The sequence below is a fragment of the Larimichthys crocea genome, chromosome XI, assembly GCF_000972845.2.
Source record: "Larimichthys crocea isolate SSNF chromosome XI, L_crocea_2.0, whole genome shotgun sequence".
NCBI classification, from domain to species: domain Eukaryota; kingdom Metazoa; phylum Chordata; class Actinopteri; family Sciaenidae; genus Larimichthys; species Larimichthys crocea.
Window position 1 is genome coordinate 6,001,386 of NC_040021.1, and position 20,162 is coordinate 6,021,547.

General features: G+C 40.7%; 2 protein-coding genes across 3 annotated transcripts; both read left to right on the plus strand.

Moving 5' to 3' along the window:
- The first annotated feature begins 1,083 nt into the window (after positions 1–1,083).
- On the plus strand, positions 1,084–4,911 carry acot20 (acyl-CoA thioesterase 20). 2 transcript variants are annotated; one of them, XM_010740622.3, is made up of 4 exons: positions 1,084–1,172; positions 2,317–2,874; positions 2,963–3,165; positions 3,646–4,911. In XM_010740622.3, exons 2-4 carry the CDS (start codon positions 2,418–2,420, stop codon positions 4,231–4,233), a joined length of 1,248 nt encoding a protein of 415 aa, XP_010738924.3. In that variant the 5' UTR covers positions 1,084–1,172; positions 2,317–2,417; the 3' UTR covers positions 4,234–4,911. The 2 variants fall into 2 exon arrangements, with proteins under 2 accessions (XP_010738924.3, XP_027139647.1); XM_027283846.1 differs by lacking the exon at positions 1,084–1,172 and having other exon boundaries at positions 2,318–2,486; positions 2,590–2,874.
- A 1,284-nt stretch (positions 4,912–6,195) lies between these two features.
- Positions 6,196–19,760, plus strand: gpr176 (G protein-coupled receptor 176). Its single transcript, XM_010740640.3, has 3 exons — positions 6,196–6,907; positions 13,990–14,242; positions 17,572–19,760. Exons 1-3 carry the CDS (start codon positions 6,679–6,681, stop codon positions 18,806–18,808), a joined length of 1,719 nt encoding a protein of 572 aa, XP_010738942.2. The 5' UTR covers positions 6,196–6,678; the 3' UTR covers positions 18,809–19,760.
- The last annotated feature ends 402 nt before the right edge of the window (positions 19,761–20,162 follow it).

Below are 20,162 nucleotides of genomic sequence, written 5' to 3' on the forward strand. Positions count from 1 at the left end.
GAACTGAAACAAACACACACACTAGAGGCAGCTGATTTAAAACCGCCTCTCCCCCTTTTTTTTTGACAAAGTGGTTCCGCCCAGATGTGTTTCCTTTAGTCCCGCCCCTGTCCGAAATGACCCGAAGGCCGAAGGAAGCGCGCGTTCACAAAAAGCTCGCCCCCGAGCTGTTGTGCTCGTACCACAGAAGCACTGTGGAGAGAGCTGAGGTTCAAATCTGTCTAGTTATATTTTTAAATGGGCAGTACAGCACATATGTTTGTGTTTTTATGTCTTTGTTAACACAATCAACTACTGTTATTCTATCAATAAAATATATTTCTGAGAGACTTTTCATTTTGAATATTATGGACTTTTGAAAGAAGGTGTGCTGATTCATTTATAGGCTGAATATAAATCACTATTTGATCATATTTGTCTTAAATCCAGCTCCATTAAAGCAGGTAGAGCACACCCCGACAGCTTGAAATAGAAATAAATAGTCAGATACTGTTCCCCCTCTGGTTAGTATTAAAGGACGCTCACACATCTTTCAAATTCATACTGCTGACTTCTTTCCCCACAACAGATCAGTCCGTTCCTTCTGTTTTAAAAGGTCAAATTAAATGATATCAGCCTGAAAAACAGAGGACTTATCTGTTTTGGGCAAAGAGGTCAGCAGTATGAATTTGAAGAGATGTGTGAGCGTCCTTTCAAGCTGTTCAATATGAAAGGATTGAGCTGGATTTAAGACAAATCTTTTTTTTCCAAAAGTCCATAATATTCAAAATGACAAGTCTGTCAGAAATATATATTGTATTGATAGAATAACAGTAGCTGATTGTGTTAATAAAGACATAAAAACACAAACATATGTGCTGTTGTCCCAGTTTAAAAATATAACTAGACTGTCATGAAATCTGGATTTCACTTCTACAATACAACTTCTTCAGATAAAACTCACTAAAAAAAAAATAAAAAAGTCAGTTTTGAACCTTAGCTCTCTCCACAGTGCCTCTGTGGTACGAGCACAACAGCTCGGGGACGAGCTTTTTGTGAACGCGCGCTCCCTTCGCCCTTCGGGTTATTTCGGACGGGGGCGGGACTAGACAAACACATCTCGACGAGGAAACAACACCGGACGCTTCCATGACGTTTATTTTCCAGTGTAAACATCAGTGGTAGTTGCACAGGTTTGCTTTTCAGTCACATTCTAGTACTAATTATTTATTTTATATGTATATAATATTTTTAGATGATTCATTCATAGTCTGACCCTATGGGTAGTCTGTTTGTTCTAAACAAAGGCAGTAAACAGAAACTTTAAGCTCAAATCTACAAGGTTACTTTCTTAATAAAGCAAATGATTGTTTCTGTTATTATGTCCACATGAGGAATTCGTCCATAATGTTGACTTAGCTTTCTTTTGTTGTGTTTGCTTGCTCCTTTTCCATCTTTGAGAATAGTGAGCTATTTTGCTTGACCTTTCACCCAGTTAGACATTAATGCCCTCCTCTCTCTCTCTCTATCTATCTTTACCTGCCCCTAAATGTCTGTGCAGGGTGATTTGGAATATGTTGTGCCCATGTTCAAGGCACTCCTTACAGCCAAACATGTCAAGAACCGTTGATATAAATAAGTCAATGAAGTACATACATGCAGAAAACCATTGTGCAACATCAAATATTTGTTTAAATATTCCATTAAGAAGAATATGGATGAAAATCCAAACAGCAAAGGTTTTAGTGAATAAGAAGAACATTTGACAGAGCTGGAGCACATAGAGGTGATTTTCTGCGAGAGCTATGACATTACAACCCGGAGGAAACTAGAACACTAATCGATGAAGTCTTGTTAGCAAAAATTATTTCCCATTCTTGCCTCATATGTGACTTTAGTTGCTAAAAAAGTTCAAGGTCTTTGTTGTCATATATTGTGCTTCTTAACCTTCTTCACATTTTCAATAGGAGGTGGGTGTGCACTGCAGGCAAGAGGCAAGACAGTCCTAGTATCTGCATTCTTTTCCTACAAAATCACACTGTTGTAACACGTGCAGAACGTGGCTTGGCATTGGATGGCAACCTGTGTTGTTGTACCTTTTCACAACTTTCCCGGTCTTCTGTTGCCCCTGTCCAAGTAAATGCAGAGCCATGTTCTGCATGTGTTACAGCAGCATGGCTTCAGAGTAAAAAAGAGTGTAGGTACTAGGACTGGCCTGCTGCAGTCCAGATCTGTCTCCCTTTGAAAATGTGTGGTGGGTTATGAAGACCAAAATGCAACAATGGAAATCTTGGACTGTAGTCAGGGTTGTAATTTCATTCTTGATGTCCTTGACAGATGCAGGGACAACATAGCTCTACTGGAATAAAGGCTGTAGTGAAGGAAAAGGATGTTCAGGACATTTAAGTGAGTCACTGTTCCCATCTCGAAGAGCTGGAATGGCTTACTCACAGATCCGCCTGAAAATACTCCCCAGTGTTCGATGTCTCTTCGATAAACTGGTGCAGGTAAAAGTAGAGGGGCTTGCTCCTCACAAACCAATTGAACTGAGGTCCAAACTGGTTGATGACAGAGGGGTGATTTTCAAGGCTTCTGCCCTGTACAAAGCAGATGAAACTGGGCAGGTGGATGTCTGCCGTGCACCCTCTTTGGGAGGAAGTTTCACCGGAGTGGAACCCATGGGTTTGTTTTGGGCTATGGCACCAGAGACTCCACACAGTAAATTCCTGAAGAAGAATGTTCTCAGCCCAACACTGGTGGAGATAAAAGCACTGAGTGGAGAGAGTGGTGAGCTCCTAGCCTCTGAAACCAACGAGAGAACATACCTGACAGAGGGGATGAAGAGAATACCTGTGCAAGAGGGAAGGATACGAGGAGTCCTCTTCGTACCACCAGGTTAGTTGTGTGCAGTGAGGGCTGAGAAAGTTTTACAGAAATGTCATTATTCTACTTAACTTTCTTTTTATTATCTTGTTCTCTCCAGGAAAGGGTCCATTCCCAGGAATAGTGGATCTCTACACTTTGGGTGGAGGTCTTACCGAGCCCAGAGCCAGCCTTCTGGCAAATAAAGGTTATGTTGTTCTGGCACTGGCCTATTATGGCTACCAGGGTTTACCAAAAAACCCTAAAACGTTGGATTTGGAGTACTTTGAAGAGGCTGTAAACTATCTGAGGAGACAGCCAGAGGTTAGTACTGAAGATTAAAACAGTAAAGATAATCAGATTTATATGAGAATCTCCATTTTATACCTCTGTGTGATATTTAACTGTTTACCTTTTGTACTCTTTTTGTTTTCAGTTTGAATACATAGGCCTGCATTTGTATTCACTGTGCCAATGTTGCCATCTATTGGCTGTGACAGAAACTATATTTTTAAGTGTCTTCTTTATGCACATTTAAGGTAATTCTAGAGCAGAAATGATCGATCAGTGGACACCTGGATGGATTTTGATGGACATTTTCTGAGTAAAATTATTAACAAATCAATGTAGAAAGTGATTAGCAGATTCATAGGTGCATGCAGATAATCATTATTTGCAAACCTGGTTTATTTAAACCGCTTTCGGGGAGAACTGGTGCATGGTTGTTATTTATTGATTTACTGTATATGTCATCACATCTAGCTGCTCTAAACATGATAATTAATTCAGTGCCTCTCTGTGCAGGTAAAAGGTCCTGGGATTGGCATCATATCAATCTCTCACAGTGGTGGTTTGGCTTTGTCGATGTCATCTTTCCTCTCTGGGATCTCTGCGACCGTCTGTATTAATGGCTGCATTGCAAATACTGTGATTCCCTTACACTACAAAGATATTGTTATACCTCCACTTTCCCCTGTGCTAGAAAATATCAAAATCACAGACTCTGGGCTTGTAGATATACGCAATGCCTTACCAGACCCTACATTAGAAAAAAACAGGGCGTCATTGTTCCCACTAGAACGTGCCAGTTGCCAGTTCCTGTTTGCTGTTTCTGAAGATGACCACAACTGGAACAGTTCTCTTTTTGCCGAGCGAGCTGCTGAAATCCTGAGAAGTCATGGCAAAGAGTCTTTTCAGGTGTTAACGTACCCCAAAGCTGGACACTTCTTGGAAGTCCCTCACATGCCTTTTTGTCCGTCTGCGTTTCATGCAGCAGTGGGGCATGACGTGGTGTTTGGTGGGGAGCCAAAGGCCCACTCTGAGGCTCAGCTGGACTTGTGGGAAAGAGTCCAGGCATTTTTCAAGAGCCACTTGGACAGCAAGAGCACTTGATAACAAGCAAGGCTGAATGAAGTGCATTAAGAATGCCAGAACGGCCATCCATAGCTATGCGTAGCCTTGTGTTTAGTTTCGATAATGCATGAAATTGTTATTAAATTATATAGTATTAGCATTTTCCCTGTTGAAGCTTTGATTTAATCACATTTCTAGACCTCTTACAAACTCAGCATGCCATAATTGTAACTGGAATTTTCCCTAAAAAGGAGGTATGAATCCAGATTTCATTATTTTTCACAGTAGATATTTTGACTTTTTGTCAGTGAGCGAACATGCTGCACAATACCAGGACCCCTGCTGTGAAAACCGACCTGTTTATCGCAGATTCCAAAATACAACGTCTCAGCCTGAGTAACACAATGTGTCGTTTGAATCAATCACTAATCATCTGTGATGAATTAAGCTTAGTATAACACTCCTGGTTTGTGTGTCAAATGCAGTATTTTCACCCCGAATTTCCCGTATTGGTGATTAAAGTAAAAATATTCTTTAGTGGTATGATAATATTATCATATTGTGTTACCATTTTACAGTTTTATTAACAAAATTAGTTATTAGCTCATACTCAGGATAACACGCCATGGCATTGAATATTAATATGATTGTTTTCTGTGTGATTCTACATAGGATCATGATTTAAAGTGATAACAGAAAAATATTAATAAAAGTAGACACCAGTTGCACCTTGTTGTTAAGGCCTCTAATTATACATGATTCTACACAAATCACAAAAGTCTATGCATGTGAATTATTTGTGCAAATGTTGGCATCTAGTGGCAGCTCATCCTTCCTACAGTCATCTTCCATGTTTCCACAACATAAATATACAATGTGTTTTCTCACATGCATTATAATGTGAATCAGACTGTGAGGAGACGTGTCATGATGGAAGATTGTAAAAAACAAAAGCATTAATTTTAAACAACATTAATCTCACTGTTGTTGTTCTGTTCCAATGTTAAAGTTGAGAACCTTTGGGATTTAACACTGAGGACTCTGTTTCAAAGAGAAGTGGATTTACTTTGATGATGTAAGTGTTGTCTCTTAGGGATTTTATTCACAATGTAGGCCGCATGAAAGACAGGAGTAGGAGATGTCTCCCACTACGTGGATCTTTATAAAGGCAGTCATGCATGACATCTTTCTAAATCCATTTTTCTGTAACCGCTTATTCTCATTACGTTTGCGGGATGTTGGAGCCAATCCCAGCTGGCATTAGGCAAGAGATCGGGTACACACCGTGGGCTCTACCATCATCATTAAGTTGTGATTTTGTTTTCAGAAGGGAATCTAGTCCTATTCCAGAGAGGTTCATTTTACAGTACTTCTATCGACAACAAATAGATCTTTAGAATAAGTGATGATCTCATTCTTACACCTTTACAATGTGAGCATCTCCTCTGGGATCCTTCACTGGCTTACACAAACAAGACAATTGATTCACAGCTGTGAATTAAAAGACAAAATCTATTATCAAATACTGTTTTGTTTTACCGAGGTATGCCCTCTCCTATTTTTGGTATTTTCAGCGAACCAGTGAGGAATTTCACAAGCTGGTGTGAGAGAACAGACTGAGCAAGACAACAGCAGGTCTGTTGTTGAGGGTTAAACCTCATGTACAGTAATGGTGTTAGGTTATCTTTGTGTGTGGCTGAAAACCACATGTTTGGAGTGGACATAACACAGATTTATGGTGTTTCTCATGATTATAGTAACATTTTTTAAAAACCTCCATTGAAAAGTCCAGCTGGTGTTTTGTGGTGTCAGTTTGGATGATGATAAAGAAGTTCATCTTTGTTACAGATCAATGCGTAATTTGCCCACACTCCCCTGTTTGCCATTCACAAGATTCAGTGGCGTTTTCTTGGTGCTAATCAGATGAGGAGGGGCTCTCCTCTCCAGTCTTGCACCTCACGCTGTGATATAGCCTATTCAGTCGCAGGCTGCCCACACCAATCAGTCTACCAACAAACAGCCTCCAACAGTGCGATTGGCAGCGGCAGCGAGAGTAACAGCCTGACAGACGCAATATATATTTATATATATATATATTATTTTTTTCCCCCTTGGAAGGCGAGAGTGTGTTCTCGGTGCTGCAAGCTTCGTTCCCGGAATGGACACTTCGCAACCCGGTGTGTTTTTAGGTGCACTGGGTGTCAGAGAGGAGCATCCTGCGCACGGATTTCACTGACTGATTTCATGCATCCGCATTGGGAAATGATGGAGCTGGTTAGAACAGACAGCAGCTGCGCGCTACCTGTGTCACCCTCACATCTCCATTGACAACTCTGCATGTACATTTTCTTTTATATTTATATATATATAGAGAGAGATTTTACTCTTTGTGATCAGAAATGCTTCTTCAATGCTGGCTGCTGACATCCCACCAGCCTTCTTAAACCTTGTCAGGATCGTGTGGGTGAGGGGGGGTGAACCGACATGGATAGTGGGAATCGGGGGATCGGAGACGTTGCAGCCAATTTCACAGCAGCCTACCTCAGGCTGGATCTCCTGAACGCTTCGAGCCCGCCGACCCGGTGGGACAGCAGTCCACCTGCTGAAGGGGCCGGGCTGGATGAGCTGGATCAGCAGCGACTCATCCGAGAGCAAGCCTACCGGGACTTCACCACCACCATTCAGGTTTTAATCCTCATAAGTTCGCTCCTCGGTAAGTCACCTCATGTAAATATTGTGTAATAAAAATAAATAAATCCTGCAGAATCCTTCTAAACTTGAAAACATTATATAATTGGTGGATTAAAACATTTCCATGAGCAGCAACAGTTTGATTCCTAAATGTAGGTCAGAGGAAGCTTCCTATCGTGACAGCCATAAGCATGAATAATAAATCAAATAGCCTTATATAGAGGAAAATTGCAACAATAAACTTCCAAAAGTCGCCTAATCATCTGTTTCTTTGACTTTGGGAGGATAGAAAGCAGCAGCATGTTGTCTTCTGTACCTTTCACCATTTTAGTTGATCTTGACATCCCCCAAAAACATGGCAAAGAAGTCATGAACAAAAAGAAGTCTGTGTTTTTATATAAATTTGTAGTCAGTGCTCTTTTGTGCCATATCCTACCCCCATGTTACAATATTAAACCTCAAACATCTCAACAACAGCCCCTCCAAACTCTTTAGATATCAGCCATCCTCAACAATTTGCAGACTCTACTGTACATAACAGTGTGATATCTACGTATTTTCCCTATATGATGATGCACGACATGGTGTGTTCATTTCTTTTTCCTTTTTACCAGACTTTGCTCCCAACAGGTGATAACACTCTCTTTGTTCAGCCTGTACCTGGCCAGACTTGCTATGCAAATTCTCCCATGACAACAAACTCTATTTCCTTCTGTTATTTTGAAAATATCCAGACGCCAGGAGACGCACCAGTTCTTATTATTTTAAAACTTCCCTGTTTTTGTAGCAGCGTTGTCTCTATAGCACTACAGGTGTCCATACAGGGATGAACTATGGGGTAAATTGGGTATTATATGGGATACATAACTTCTCAACTACTCATCTTGTTGCATTCATATGTCAGTTTGAAGCTAACTTGATTTGGTTAATGTGTTAATTCATATTCAACATGCTACCAGGGTTGGAAACCCAATGAGACACGGATATGTTGTTATGGGCTGTGGTGGTAAATATGTCAGGTGTTTGCTCCATTTTTCCACAATGAAACTGGCAAATACTGTACCGTAGTTTCTCTCAAGCTGATTCTGTGCTGGCTCTGTGACAAAATATTCCTGCTTGTGCCAGTAAAAGCACAGGCTGAGGAAGGGAGCTGTGTGAATTGATGGAGTGCACCAGCACATCAGTCTAGCACAGTCCTGGCTTTGACATCCCCTCCATCTTATTAGCAGCCAGAAACACAATCCTCCTCCCTGATATGAATGTTTTTTTGTTTTTTTTTGTCATAAATGTGGCCATCCAACATCTGTCTAGAGTATTGACTCACTGAAAGGCTGGACTTTATGCGGCTTGCACAAATAGTTTAACATTATGCACTACAGAGAAATGGACACCAAAAAAAGACCAAATGACTATTTCAGTGACTCAATACAACCTCCTGTTGTGCAGTGTAATGTGGCAGGGTCAGGCAAGCATGAGATGAATGACCTTATGGCAGCCATTTTTGTATTTGGAGTATAAAGCTTTGAAAACACGATGCATCTATTTTTCTTTCCAAACAACTTGATTTTTATGGTCAAAAAATAAAAAGTAAGTAAGAAATCATGCACATTACTCATCACAATATTTGAATTCAATGGGATCTAAATGAAGCATGAATTAAATAAAAGGCACGATCATTAAGGATTTTAGCAGAAAGCGCTGCAGAGTGAAGCAGTGACAGTGTTTCGGAGCAAATGTTAAAGCTGCTATGTGTAGAATCTCATATCGACCTCTTAGTGTTCGTATTAAAAAGGACACTTTATCTGTAATTATATGCGAAATGTAAACAAAAATAATGACGTGTTGCCTCTTTGTTGATGAAATAATTGAGTAAAACTTGATGAACTTTTACATTTCCAATGACACAGTCACTGAATACATCACATTACACATACACATACATTACAGAGGAAATGCATCAAATAAATCAATTGTCGGAGCAGTCGCAGCTGATTTGAGACTGTGGTCATTCCATTCTGCCTATACAGTAAAGAATAAAAAATGTCATCAGCAGGCAACATAAATAACCCAGAGAATAAAACAATGAATAATAAAAGTGGCTGTCTTTGAGGTGTAATCTCAAGCGACTTTTTACGACATCAAAAAGGTTTTTGTGCAATGATAGAAGTCTGAATACATCTTTTTTTGATATTCAGACTGCAGGGATGCACAAGATAAGCTGGTTTCAACAAGTAGCTGCTTTTATTGTGATTTAATTTCTTTCCATCTTTCCAAATGAAATCTGTATGAGTGATCAAATCTTCGGTAGATGTTTGATAAATGAAGTCAGGGTTTAACATATGTTAATATCTGTACAGATCAAGTAATGTGTATTGTATACACATAAATCAGATATAAAATATGACCTCATGTTATTTAAACTGGCAACAAACAGCGTTCAAAATTGTAGCACCGATGTGGATGGTTGGTAGTTTTGTTAGTTTGTGTGTTTTCTAACCTTTTAAACCACAAGTAGCTTCAAAGTTTGAAAAAATAATTCCATTCCACACTGTCTGAGAGTATTCTCTTCTGGCTTGTTCCAGATCATTGAAGCGATATGATGTTTACACTGAGTGAAATATTGCTCAGTGACATATTTGGTACATTTCTCCACTAGAATCTGAAATAAAGTTTGTGCTGATAAACCAGTGACGTTTTAAATTGTAAGTCATCCATGTTTGTTTTCTTCTGTATGAAACAGTAACTGCAAGCTGCTTTAGCCACAGACCACCAGAATAAACAAAGATTTATAAAAAATATATATAGACTTATTTCTGAGAGTTAGATAAGATCAGACTCTCATATCTGTATAATCGACATGAAGCTGGAGCCAGCATGTGATTAGCTCAGCTCAGCATACGAATCAGTTGTATGTTGTTTGTTTTTGGAGACTTTCTGGAGTTGTTACTGTTACTGTGAGGTTTATGTGATAACATTATGCCTGTACAGAAACCTATACTAAAACCTGTGCTGACTGTCCTTATCTGGCAACCTAAAACATAAACTGGGAGCACTCAACTCCCACTCGACCCACAAGGGTCTGTTTGTGTATCGATAAAAACAAAACGAGATGAAATGAGTCATTTAACGAGCCTTTGAGGTGTTGACACAGGGATTTCTGAACTTTATAGAGAGCTGTTTCCCTCTGCATCCCGTCTTTGTGCTAAGAAAGTCATACTGATCTTCTCAGCTAACTCCCAGCAAGAATGCAAATATGGTTACGTATGTATAACATTCCCAGTAATCAGCAGAGACAATTATCTTTTTTCCCCCCCTGATGAAACACAGAGTGTGACTGTAAAGCTGATTAATGTGCCACAGTGTGCATGGTACCAGCTAATAATCACCGTAATCACGTCTGTGAGGAATTAGAGACTATGTGGATACGTAGCTCTGTATTCCTCTGTTGATTACCATTCATAAATAAAGTCTTTCATTGAAACTCAAGTAATTATAACACCACAGCCAGGCAAGTAAGAAGGTGTTAAGTGTGCTAATGATGTTTCACACTTTGAATTTTAACAGCACATATGTTCAGACTGCTGGATGAGTCTTATTTCTGATAACAGCAGCTCATTAACACCTGTCCAAAGATGACACAACTTATTTCGAGGCCTGTGAGGCAGACAAACAAAGCTTTCTTTTTTATTGATGTATTGGGGTTTTTCATGTTGCTACCTGTAGTTGGACTGCTATTTGTTAAGTGGGAAGAAAAAAAGCAATCACTTTTAGTGTTTGCTCTTTTGCCCCATTGGCTGCTGCGAGTATGGTTGCCAAGGTGAGTATTTCAGGCACAAAAGGACAAAGTGATTTTACAGACAATACAAGCTCTGACTAAAAAGTCCCAATGTTGTCTGCATGAATTCAATTGCAATTATCAAATACAGGATATAATGAAATATCTCATGCAAAAAAGTTATTAATTTCTGAATGAAGTTAAACACGTTCGTTGTTTGTTTGTTTAAAATCTTTAAAAGGTGTGTAACGTGTTTTTCCTCATGTTAAATATTGTGACGGAACCGTGATCCCACACTTCTTCACAGGAAGGGTGTGACTTTACACCATCGCAGCTTTATTAATGTGAGGCTCACACAGTTCCTGTAAAAAAAACTAAGATGCTGAACATCGTACTTTCTCAGTGTCAACATGTTGGCATTATAGCATTGAATAAGAGTTACATCATAAATCCCCCTTTGGGAGGAAGTCATATGTTTCATTCCATTCTTATATTATTTCATGCACACACATACTCGGATACGGTTTCCCAAGTCAATTCCCCACAGACTGAGCTACATTCATTTACTGGATACTACCGAAAACCAAAAAACTGCAAGAATCATCATCAAGTACATAAACAAGTACAAATATGCTGACCACACTGGGACCATGTTAGCAATATAGTTCCACTATGTTATAGGTTTCAGCTAGTTAGATGGATTTCAGAGACTCTCGCAACACCCCTGCTGCAAGTACGACATAAGTGCACATACGTAACCTGATTCATGGCGGTTACAGCATCGCTTTTCTTGGGCCTGCGGGTCAGTGACTACTAGCTGTGTGTCTACACCTTCATTATACCTACTATCACCTCTATTAGCCTCATTAGATTGACAATCACTCTCGTTTCCAGTTCTTGATTGAATTTCCACACATGGATATTCATGGAGTAAAGAATAATCCATAATGATACGTCCACTTCGCCAATTAATTAATAAATGAATTAACCTTCATCAAGTCCTTTACTTGTCTTCCTCTAACCAAACTATAGTCATAATCTTTCCCTTCCCTTAACCATACTGTAGTTGCCATGGGTAGATTTAGCACAAAGCAAGAATTTTCCATTGAACATAATCTGGGGCTTTGCAGAATCATCGAATATTGACGTTACATTGTCATGACAAGGGTTTCTGTTGACCATAGAAGCGTGCATGGATGTGAATAGAAATGAAACTCCAGAAAACCTGTTGAAAGACTGTCGTGATTCATGCACAGAAGTCAACACTGGTATCCTGGGCACAGTCTTCCTCTAGCCAAGTACTGGGCTAATGATATTGTGTTGATAATAGAGATGCCAGATCAGAAAACACGTATGTTTCTTTTGTTTAAGGCAGTAAAATTACTTTATAGTATAGTATGTCATTTATTTCTACACTCTACATTTCTTCTTTTCATCCCTTTACAATTCATTGTTCCTGTTCTTCTGAAAAGGTGTTTGCTCAGCTCATCATTAACCACAATAAACATAAATCACAACATCAGTACATTAATATATTCAGTGAATATATGTCTTTGCTGTAAATATGTAGCACATGATTCTAAACAAAGAGTATTTGTGCTAATTTCATCATGCCACGTGAGTCAGATTCGCAGAATGCAGAGGCCGACTGATTACCGCTACATTACGGTTTCCCTGAAATACTCAGTGCTGCTCCGTAACACAGCGCTTTACTGAAATCCTGCACACTTAGGAGCGAGCATTAAAGCACACCATGTCCCCCTAAAACAGCTTCTTCCAGCTCCATCTAAAATCTCGCAGGCCAAATTTTTAGGCTTTTAGAGCGCTGCGTGTTACATTTACAGACAGCAGGCACAAATTACCAGAGAACATCTTGCTCTGTTTCTGACAGTGAGAGCACTGCCAACACTCTGTGGGTAATTGCATGTGGAAAGGACTGCTATCACATGTGTACCTGTGTGTCCTGTCATCAGTCAGTGCACCACAGGAAGTATAAAGTTCACCTTTTTAAACTTAATTATCAATCATCACTGTCTCGTTGCTCCAAATTATGGAAGGATGTTAACATTAAAATGTCACAGTTTCCCTGCTTGCACCTGATCGTGTGTGTGTGTATCACGCAGTTAGGGTTGAATTGATTTTTTTCCAACCTGCAAAGAGCTATTTAGGATTTCTGCCTCCGGTAGTTTATGGTTAATAATAAAAATTATATTTTATGTCTTTGAAAAAACACTATTTAAGACAGAATAACCCTTTTCTGGCCTTAAAAAATATTTAGATGGAATTTGATGAAGCCAAGTTGAAGACTATTCCATCAAGAGATACCTGTAAGAGCTCTGTGTCCTGCCATCAGGAGGGGCCACCCCATATTTGCCCCTAAAGTCATCTCCTTGATGCCCTAATGCTAGATATAGTGTGATAAACACCCCTCTAAAGGTGCTAACCCTAACCCTGACTAAGCTCTCTGACCACAAACGCATCACGACCTTCTTCAGGCTGGTGCCCCACCAGAGCGGGTGTCCCTCTTATTTATTTCAACCCTACCTCCAGACATGCACAGTTTTCATTTATGGATCAAATCTGTGAAAACAAACTGTGATCTGTATTTAATTTGACCACAGGACCAAAACTTGTTGCATTTTCCGAAGCAGCAAGAAGATGCAGATCAGCCCAGTTCACAATATATACAATGTCCTCTTGCATCAAGCAGAGAAAATGAATGTTTGAACCTAAAAATGACATTTTACAACAGACCTTCACCTTGAAATGTTGTTCCATTGATTACTATTGAGTTTAAATGTTAAGCCACACTGTACATGCATTGTCTTGATTATCTTGCCTTCTTGATGGTATGAACAGTTTTGTCCTGAAACATGTAACTGCGTTATTAAGTATATGATATGGTTAAAGATTTACTTCTTATGTGGTGCAGGCAATCCTTTAATTGCATAATTCATTCGTTCATAGTCTCTGTACTAGGTGGAAGTCACGAAGACATGGTAGATAAATCATTCATCTGTCTGTGCTAAATCACATAGATTATTAATTGTCACCCTTCTTTCATACCAATGCGCAATTTAGAGTCCATAGGCGACCCATCGATTTATTTTTCTGGACTCTGGGAGGAAAAATTAGTTCCAGGAGGAACCCTGAGCAGAAGCAAAGATCCAGAGACTCAACCTATTTCAGTTGTTAAAGGATGCATTCACACCAATGTTTGGATAGGTTTCCTCTAGCTTTGAAGGGTTTATGTTCAGTAGGAATCCACTTGCCGATAATTTCGGCATGTATTGATCTCGTTCTAAAACTCTGCACCTCTTTCCTCACAGGAAATGCCACGGTGTTGTGGTGCACCTGCTGCACGAATGTCTTTAAGTCCGTGACAAACCGATTCATCAAGAACCTGGCGTGTTCGGGGATCTGCGCCGGCTTGGTCTGCGTTCCCTTCGATGTTGCGCTCGGAGCCAGCCCTCGCTGCTGCTGGTGGCTTCACACTCTGCTTCTCTGCAAGGCCATCAAGTTCCTCCATAAGCTCTTCTGCTCAGTCACTGTGCTCAGTTTCAGTGCCATCGCACTTGACAGGTCAGTTTAGAAAACGCGTTTGACATTGCATTATTTTACCAATTGCTCCCAGTTTGTACACATAATTAAAGTAGAAAGAGATAATAATAACACTTTTTTAGTCATAGATAATTGAGGCTTGCAATTAATCAAAACCACCTCTCATAAAAAAGGGAAAAAAAACAAAAGAGCACTCCGTCCCTGAGTAGGACGAGATTGATGTTTTGTTTTTGCTTGCAGCAACTGACCGACTTTGAAATATGTGTTTGAAAGAGGCCAGTGTGCAACTCCCACTCACTTCATGGGATTTGAAAGTACCACTTCAGAGAAGTGGATGGCTCGATCGATTCTCTGATCAGTTTATCAATACACTGCTTGGCCGTGTCAGCTGGAGTAATTCTCTTCCATGAAAAAGGAGATTTGGAAGAACCACGCTCGCACAAGCGGAGCGACAACTTCAGCCAAACTCTGGATGATTGTTTTGATAGGGGGAAAAAAATCTTTTTCAGTCTCCATCTATACCCTGTGGTGAGGACGAGAGTGCTCGGGGGGCTGGGATCGATAGAGCATGTGTATGCCACACTGAGCAGCCTCCCTGCAGCGCTAAAAGCTGCAGCTAAAAGCATCCTGAGATGGCTGCTGCTGCCCACATATGGTCTCTCACACACACACATACACACACACACACACACACACACACACACTGCTTAAAAGTAATGCCAATCATGCCCTTACTGTTACGGTTTCTGAAGCACTGTTTTGAAGACGAAAATATGCAGTGCTGACTGTCGCCATGTTGGATGTACTGCTCCTTCTGCCTCCCGTTTAATCTAAATATCGGCAAAGACATGGATCACTGGTAGACCTGAGGACACCTGGGTGCTCTGTAAATCAAGCAGCCCCCCTCAAAGTTGTGTTGGACGGGAAGATTAGCTATAGACACCAAAACAGTTTTTTGTACCAGGCTGTAAACATGTGTATTTCTGCTGTGAAGTTGTTCCTTATACTGTAATATGAAACAGCCAGACTCAAGTGGCCGCTTGAGGAATTACAGTTCTTAACACTTTTGCATTGGCTTTAATTTACCAGTACTGTTACTATTTCTCCAGAGCTGTTACCAGGTGATTTAAGGCAAAAAAATATATAATTGAACTGTTCAAGTATATATTTCATAAACTGTATTTTCCTAGGAGAAGCCTTTTCTATGCTGCCAGCTATGTAATTTGAGAATATTAAACCCCAAATCAATTGATTTCAATGTAGTTTGCCTAAAATGTATGTTATTAATATATTTAGTCTACAATATATCAGATCAGAAAATGTGATGTTACAGCCTTGCCTGCTGCTACCTGTTAACCCCCATTAAAGCAAGCTCTTTGTTAAGTTTTAGTCACGATATCACTAATTGATTTCAAATGACAGTATTTGCAAATTATGGTATGATTGGTGACACGGTGATACTGGCAGGACTAGCTCGCTGACCACTGTAGCTGTGAGATAATGCAAAACTGAAACATTCAAATCAATCACAAAAATGTTCATGGACAAGAAAGACTAAAAAGCTAGCCAGCAAGAAGCACTAAGTCTACCCTAATACACCAACTAAGCCCGATCTAACACTAAATTAAACCACAACCTCTTCTCCCATCCTAACTAATCCTGATTAATCTGTTGGAGAATTGACTGGCAATGAAATCTGCAGGGAGAGAATAAAGGGAGGGAGGGGGAGTGAGGGGAGGGAGCTTTACACTTTATGAGTCGTGGATGGATTTTTGAACCTGAAGTGAGAAATAAATCTGAACAGAAATGAACATGAAGTCCGAATAGATAATGATGAAAAAGAAAGTGAACGTGAAATGATCAAAAATGTTCCCCAGTCACCCTTAAACCACCCATTATTATTTTCATTTTCAGAATTTACAACCAGAAAACATTTTTGCTGTGTCACACGTTGATTGATATCTGTCAGTAACTAATGCCAGCACTGATCTCTCTACTGTCCTGCATAAAAAAAGTAAGTAGGTTTCCTCAAAATGCCACCGCAGTACGCCATACAGGCAGCGCTTTGCAAAAGATGACTGAAACTGCGTCACCATAGGCTCATTCTCCCAAAATTTAAAAGCCATGCAAAGACAGCATAACCATATTGAGTGCAGTGTAACAAATCTAAGCGCGTGTTTCATTTATTTTTTATGATGATTGGAGTCAGATCCTGTATCGTTGCAGCTTCGTCTCAGCCTTGGTTTCACAAAGATTATATCGCCTCCATAGCAACTAATACAGTCAGAATGCTATCAAAGCGATGAATTATTTATTCTCAAGGAGGGAAATTGAGGCTGTGGATATACAGGCAGGCTGAAACTGCAGCATATTATAGGCCCATGCACACACACTCATACACTCATACACTTGGATGTGGTGACGAAGAGACAATCCAGTGAAATGAAAGAGTCCTTCATGTGATCTGTTTTGATTATTATGAAGGGACAACAATAAGATGAGGGACAATCTACATACGATTATCTGTGATACAAATATGAGGAGATCTAGTTATGCGTAAAAAAAAAAACGCCCACACATTTTCAACTTCTGCATAAATCATAAACACGGCAAACACACAAAGAGAAAATGCTTTCATCCCATTTGAGTAAACTTTTGAGTGCACACTTTTGCTCCCCAAACAGCTTGCATGGTTTTTATGTGTTATGTTGTTGTTGTTTTTTTGGGTTATAGCCATTGAGCGCATAAATATGGACGTATCACCGATGAAGCTTACAATGTTTGCCCTGGCCGCCGCCATCTTACAGTAACACCATGAATGTGTTAAGTGGCCGCAGGATAAATTTGGTGTCTCTTTCCATTTTGTCAGTATTTCATCGGTGCGTGAATGGTTGGCTTTGTACCGTCTTTCCATCAATACCAATTCGACCCTAGTGTCATTTCAGATTTACTTAACTATAAATGGTGGGAATGTATATTCAAAGCAAGATACTTCAGCTTCTGTTAATGATGTGGGTATTTTAGGTGCATTCATTTTCACCTTCCCTTCTGTTTTTCATGCAAATCATCATAAGAGAGATTTTCACATCAGCATATTCAGGCGACACTCTAGTCAGCCAAAAGGCCTTGTTTAATAGCAAAGAAAAGAAAAGCAAAGTGTTGCTAGTAATGATTCCTCTGCTCCATTCAAGCATCCCATTAAGGCATGACAGCATGACCATGAGCCAACATGAACAATGCCGGGACCCTGAAACTGAAGCACCTAAATGGAATTCATTCATTCTTCTACAAAAAAAGGTCTAAATATATCAAAGTGTTTATGCTGAAATGTTTTTTTGTTTTGTGCCTAGATACTACTCTGTGCTGTACCCACTAGAGAGGAAGATCTCAGATGCAAGATCCCGAGATCTGGTCATCTATATCTGGGTACACGCGACGGTGGCGAGCCTCCCCGTGTTCGCTGTGACCAATGTGACTGATGTTTACGTCACCTCGTCCTGTTCAAATGACTACGCGCACTCCCTGGGCCACATGGTGTACGTGTTGATCTACAATGTTACCACGGTGATCCTCCCTCTCGCCCTGGTCTTTCTTTTCATGCTGCTGATCCGCAGGGCGCTCAGTGCCAGTCAGAAGAAGAAAGTGATAATTGCGGCACTGCGGACTCCCCAGAACAGCATCTCCATCCCGTACGTGTCCCAGAGAGAGGCTGAGCTACACGCCACTCTTCTAGCTGTGGTGCTGGCCTTCTCAGCTTGCAGTGCTCCCTATGGGGCCTTGGTGGTTTATCGAACCGTTTTGGCAGATACTAAAGAGCTACCCATCTCACTGTACCTGACAGCGCTCTGGCTACCCAAGGTGTCCCTGCTCACCAACCCACTTTTGTTTCTAACTGTTAACCGCTCAGCGCGTCATAGCTGGCTGGACTTGATGGCCAGGATTCGCAGACGTTACAGCCGCCGTAACGTGGTCAGCACCGGGGGTCTGGCCTCTTTAGGAGCGGAGGGTGTGATCGGCGAGCCGGTGGGACTGGAGACAGCCGGACGCTCTGGGAGCCAGCTTCTGGAGATGTTTAATATCGGCCAGCAGCAGATCTTCAGGCCCTCTGAGGAAGACGAGGAAGAAGAGGATGTAGAGAATGAGATCCCTTCTCAGGGATCAGTGCGCTGTTCTGGAACTAAAGAGGACCACAAGGGTGGGTCCAGACTGGGGAGCCTCAGAGGGGAGGTGATCACCAAAAAGGACCCTTTGCAGGGGACAGGGGGAGGGTTGATCATCACCAAGGATGGCCCTCCTTCAATCATAGCACCCCGGGCTTCTCCGGTTCACTCATGTGCTTATGCTTCTTCGTCTCAGGTGGCACCAGCTACACCTACAGAAGCTGAGGACTCCCCACAGTTTGGATTTGGACCCTTCGAACTGCCACCTCAGTGGTTACCAGAGACCAGGAACAGCAAGAAAAGGCTGCTGCCTCCGCTTGGTAACACACCCGAGGAGCTGATCCAGACCAAACTGCCCAGGCCGCGACCTGAACGAAGGATCAGCAGGAACAACAAGGTCAGCACCATCCCCGCAGTGGACCCATGAACTATTCCTGCTGCACACAATTCATTTACTGGCTATGCCTCTTGGGTTGACCTGGCCTTGGGGGGATATTGATGTGTCAAACTGCTCACTGAGAGTGGTTCATTTAATCCATTTCACATTTTTTCAGATGTTCTCAGACGCAGTAGTAGCCAGTATCCAGGTTCTCCGCTGCACAAAAACTAGGCGCCTGAGGCACCACGGCTTGCTTACTGGATGAAAATCCATTTGATATTAAATATTAACAATCCTGCGAGAAATATGTTCGCTCAGTCCAACTAAAATATGGATGGATCACTCCCACGGTGGCTCCATGATTGAGAAGGCAGATACCTTTTTGTATCTCACTTTTCTGATTAGAGCTGGCATCAGCAGTTAAATGAACACACTGTACAAATCCAATTATCCTGAGAGATGCACTGATATGGAATAATAATATTTCCATAGCAAATAATCAAGCGAGGATATTGAACCTCCTAAACGTAACATTTTGTGAGATGCTTATGCCGTGATTGCACTCTATAAATGAACACATGTCAGTGTCAGTCCGTTCGTTTAACCCTTTGTAGGACTGTTTTTTTGTAACTATGTTTGACAAGTTGTACAATATTTGGGATTAACTCGCCCTTTGCTGGCCTTTTTTTTTTTTCTTCTCAAATCTCACTTTTGGAATATTCACATTTCTTCTAATGTGGTAGATGTTGTTGTCATTTGTACTTTAAATGTAAGTGGATTTGATAAAATGGGAAAACGCAGATGTACTGTATGCAAATACGTGTTATAAAAATGTACAATTTTCAGAGTTTGACTGTGTGTTTAGACTTGTTTTTCTGGAACACAAAGTGCGTCAAATAGACAGAAAAAAATGTGAGAATATTATCGGTATGTTTTGATAAAGAATAAGAAAGGAAAGCAAGACTTTGGGGATCTTTTACTCCCCTTTTATCCATTTCATTTCTCCCAGCTTTGCTGAAAATCAATTACTTATTTAAACGACTGTAAAATAAATAAAAGAAAAACATTTTTATATTGTCAGACGCTCTGTGAAATGCTTTTCAGTTTCTCTGACTCTGACACTGTTGGCTCTGTCTTCTTTTGTGATGCATAATTGAATAGTAGCAGCCTCAACCTGAGGGTTTGGCTGATGTAAACAGAGCCGGGCTGCACTTCAAATATTTGTCAAGCCGTAACTCCCTTCGGGGGCTACCCACAATCCCTTGCTATGTCCACAAAGAACCTGAATCTATGCTGCATCCTACCCTTTGCTGTTATCAGACAAAATTGTGCAGTCATGCCTGACTGGAAACTGTAAAAGGGGGAAAGAGATGAGTAATATGTTTATTCTTTTAGGTCTGCT

Excerpts from the sequence above, each read along its gene's own strand:
- acot20 (XM_010740622.3), top strand. The coding sequence starts at position 2,418 with ATGGCTTACTCACAGATCCGCCTGAAAATACTCCCCAGTGTTCGATGT. Across the intron at positions 2,875-2,962 it reads AGTCCTCTTCGTACCACCAG|GAAAGGGTCCATTCCCAGGA; the intron begins GTTAGTTGTGTG and ends TGTTCTCTCCAG. Across the intron at positions 3,166-3,645 it reads ATCTGAGGAGACAGCCAGAG|GTAAAAGGTCCTGGGATTGG; the intron begins GTTAGTACTGAA and ends CTCTCTGTGCAG.
- gpr176 (XM_010740640.3), top strand. The coding sequence starts at position 6,679 with ATGGATAGTGGGAATCGGGGGATCGGAGACGTTGCAGCCAATTTCACA. Across the intron at positions 6,908-13,989 it reads CCTCATAAGTTCGCTCCTCG|GAAATGCCACGGTGTTGTGG; the intron begins GTAAGTCACCTC and ends CTTTCCTCACAG. Across the intron at positions 14,243-17,571 it reads AGTGCCATCGCACTTGACAG|ATACTACTCTGTGCTGTACC; the intron begins GTCAGTTTAGAA and ends TTTTGTGCCTAG.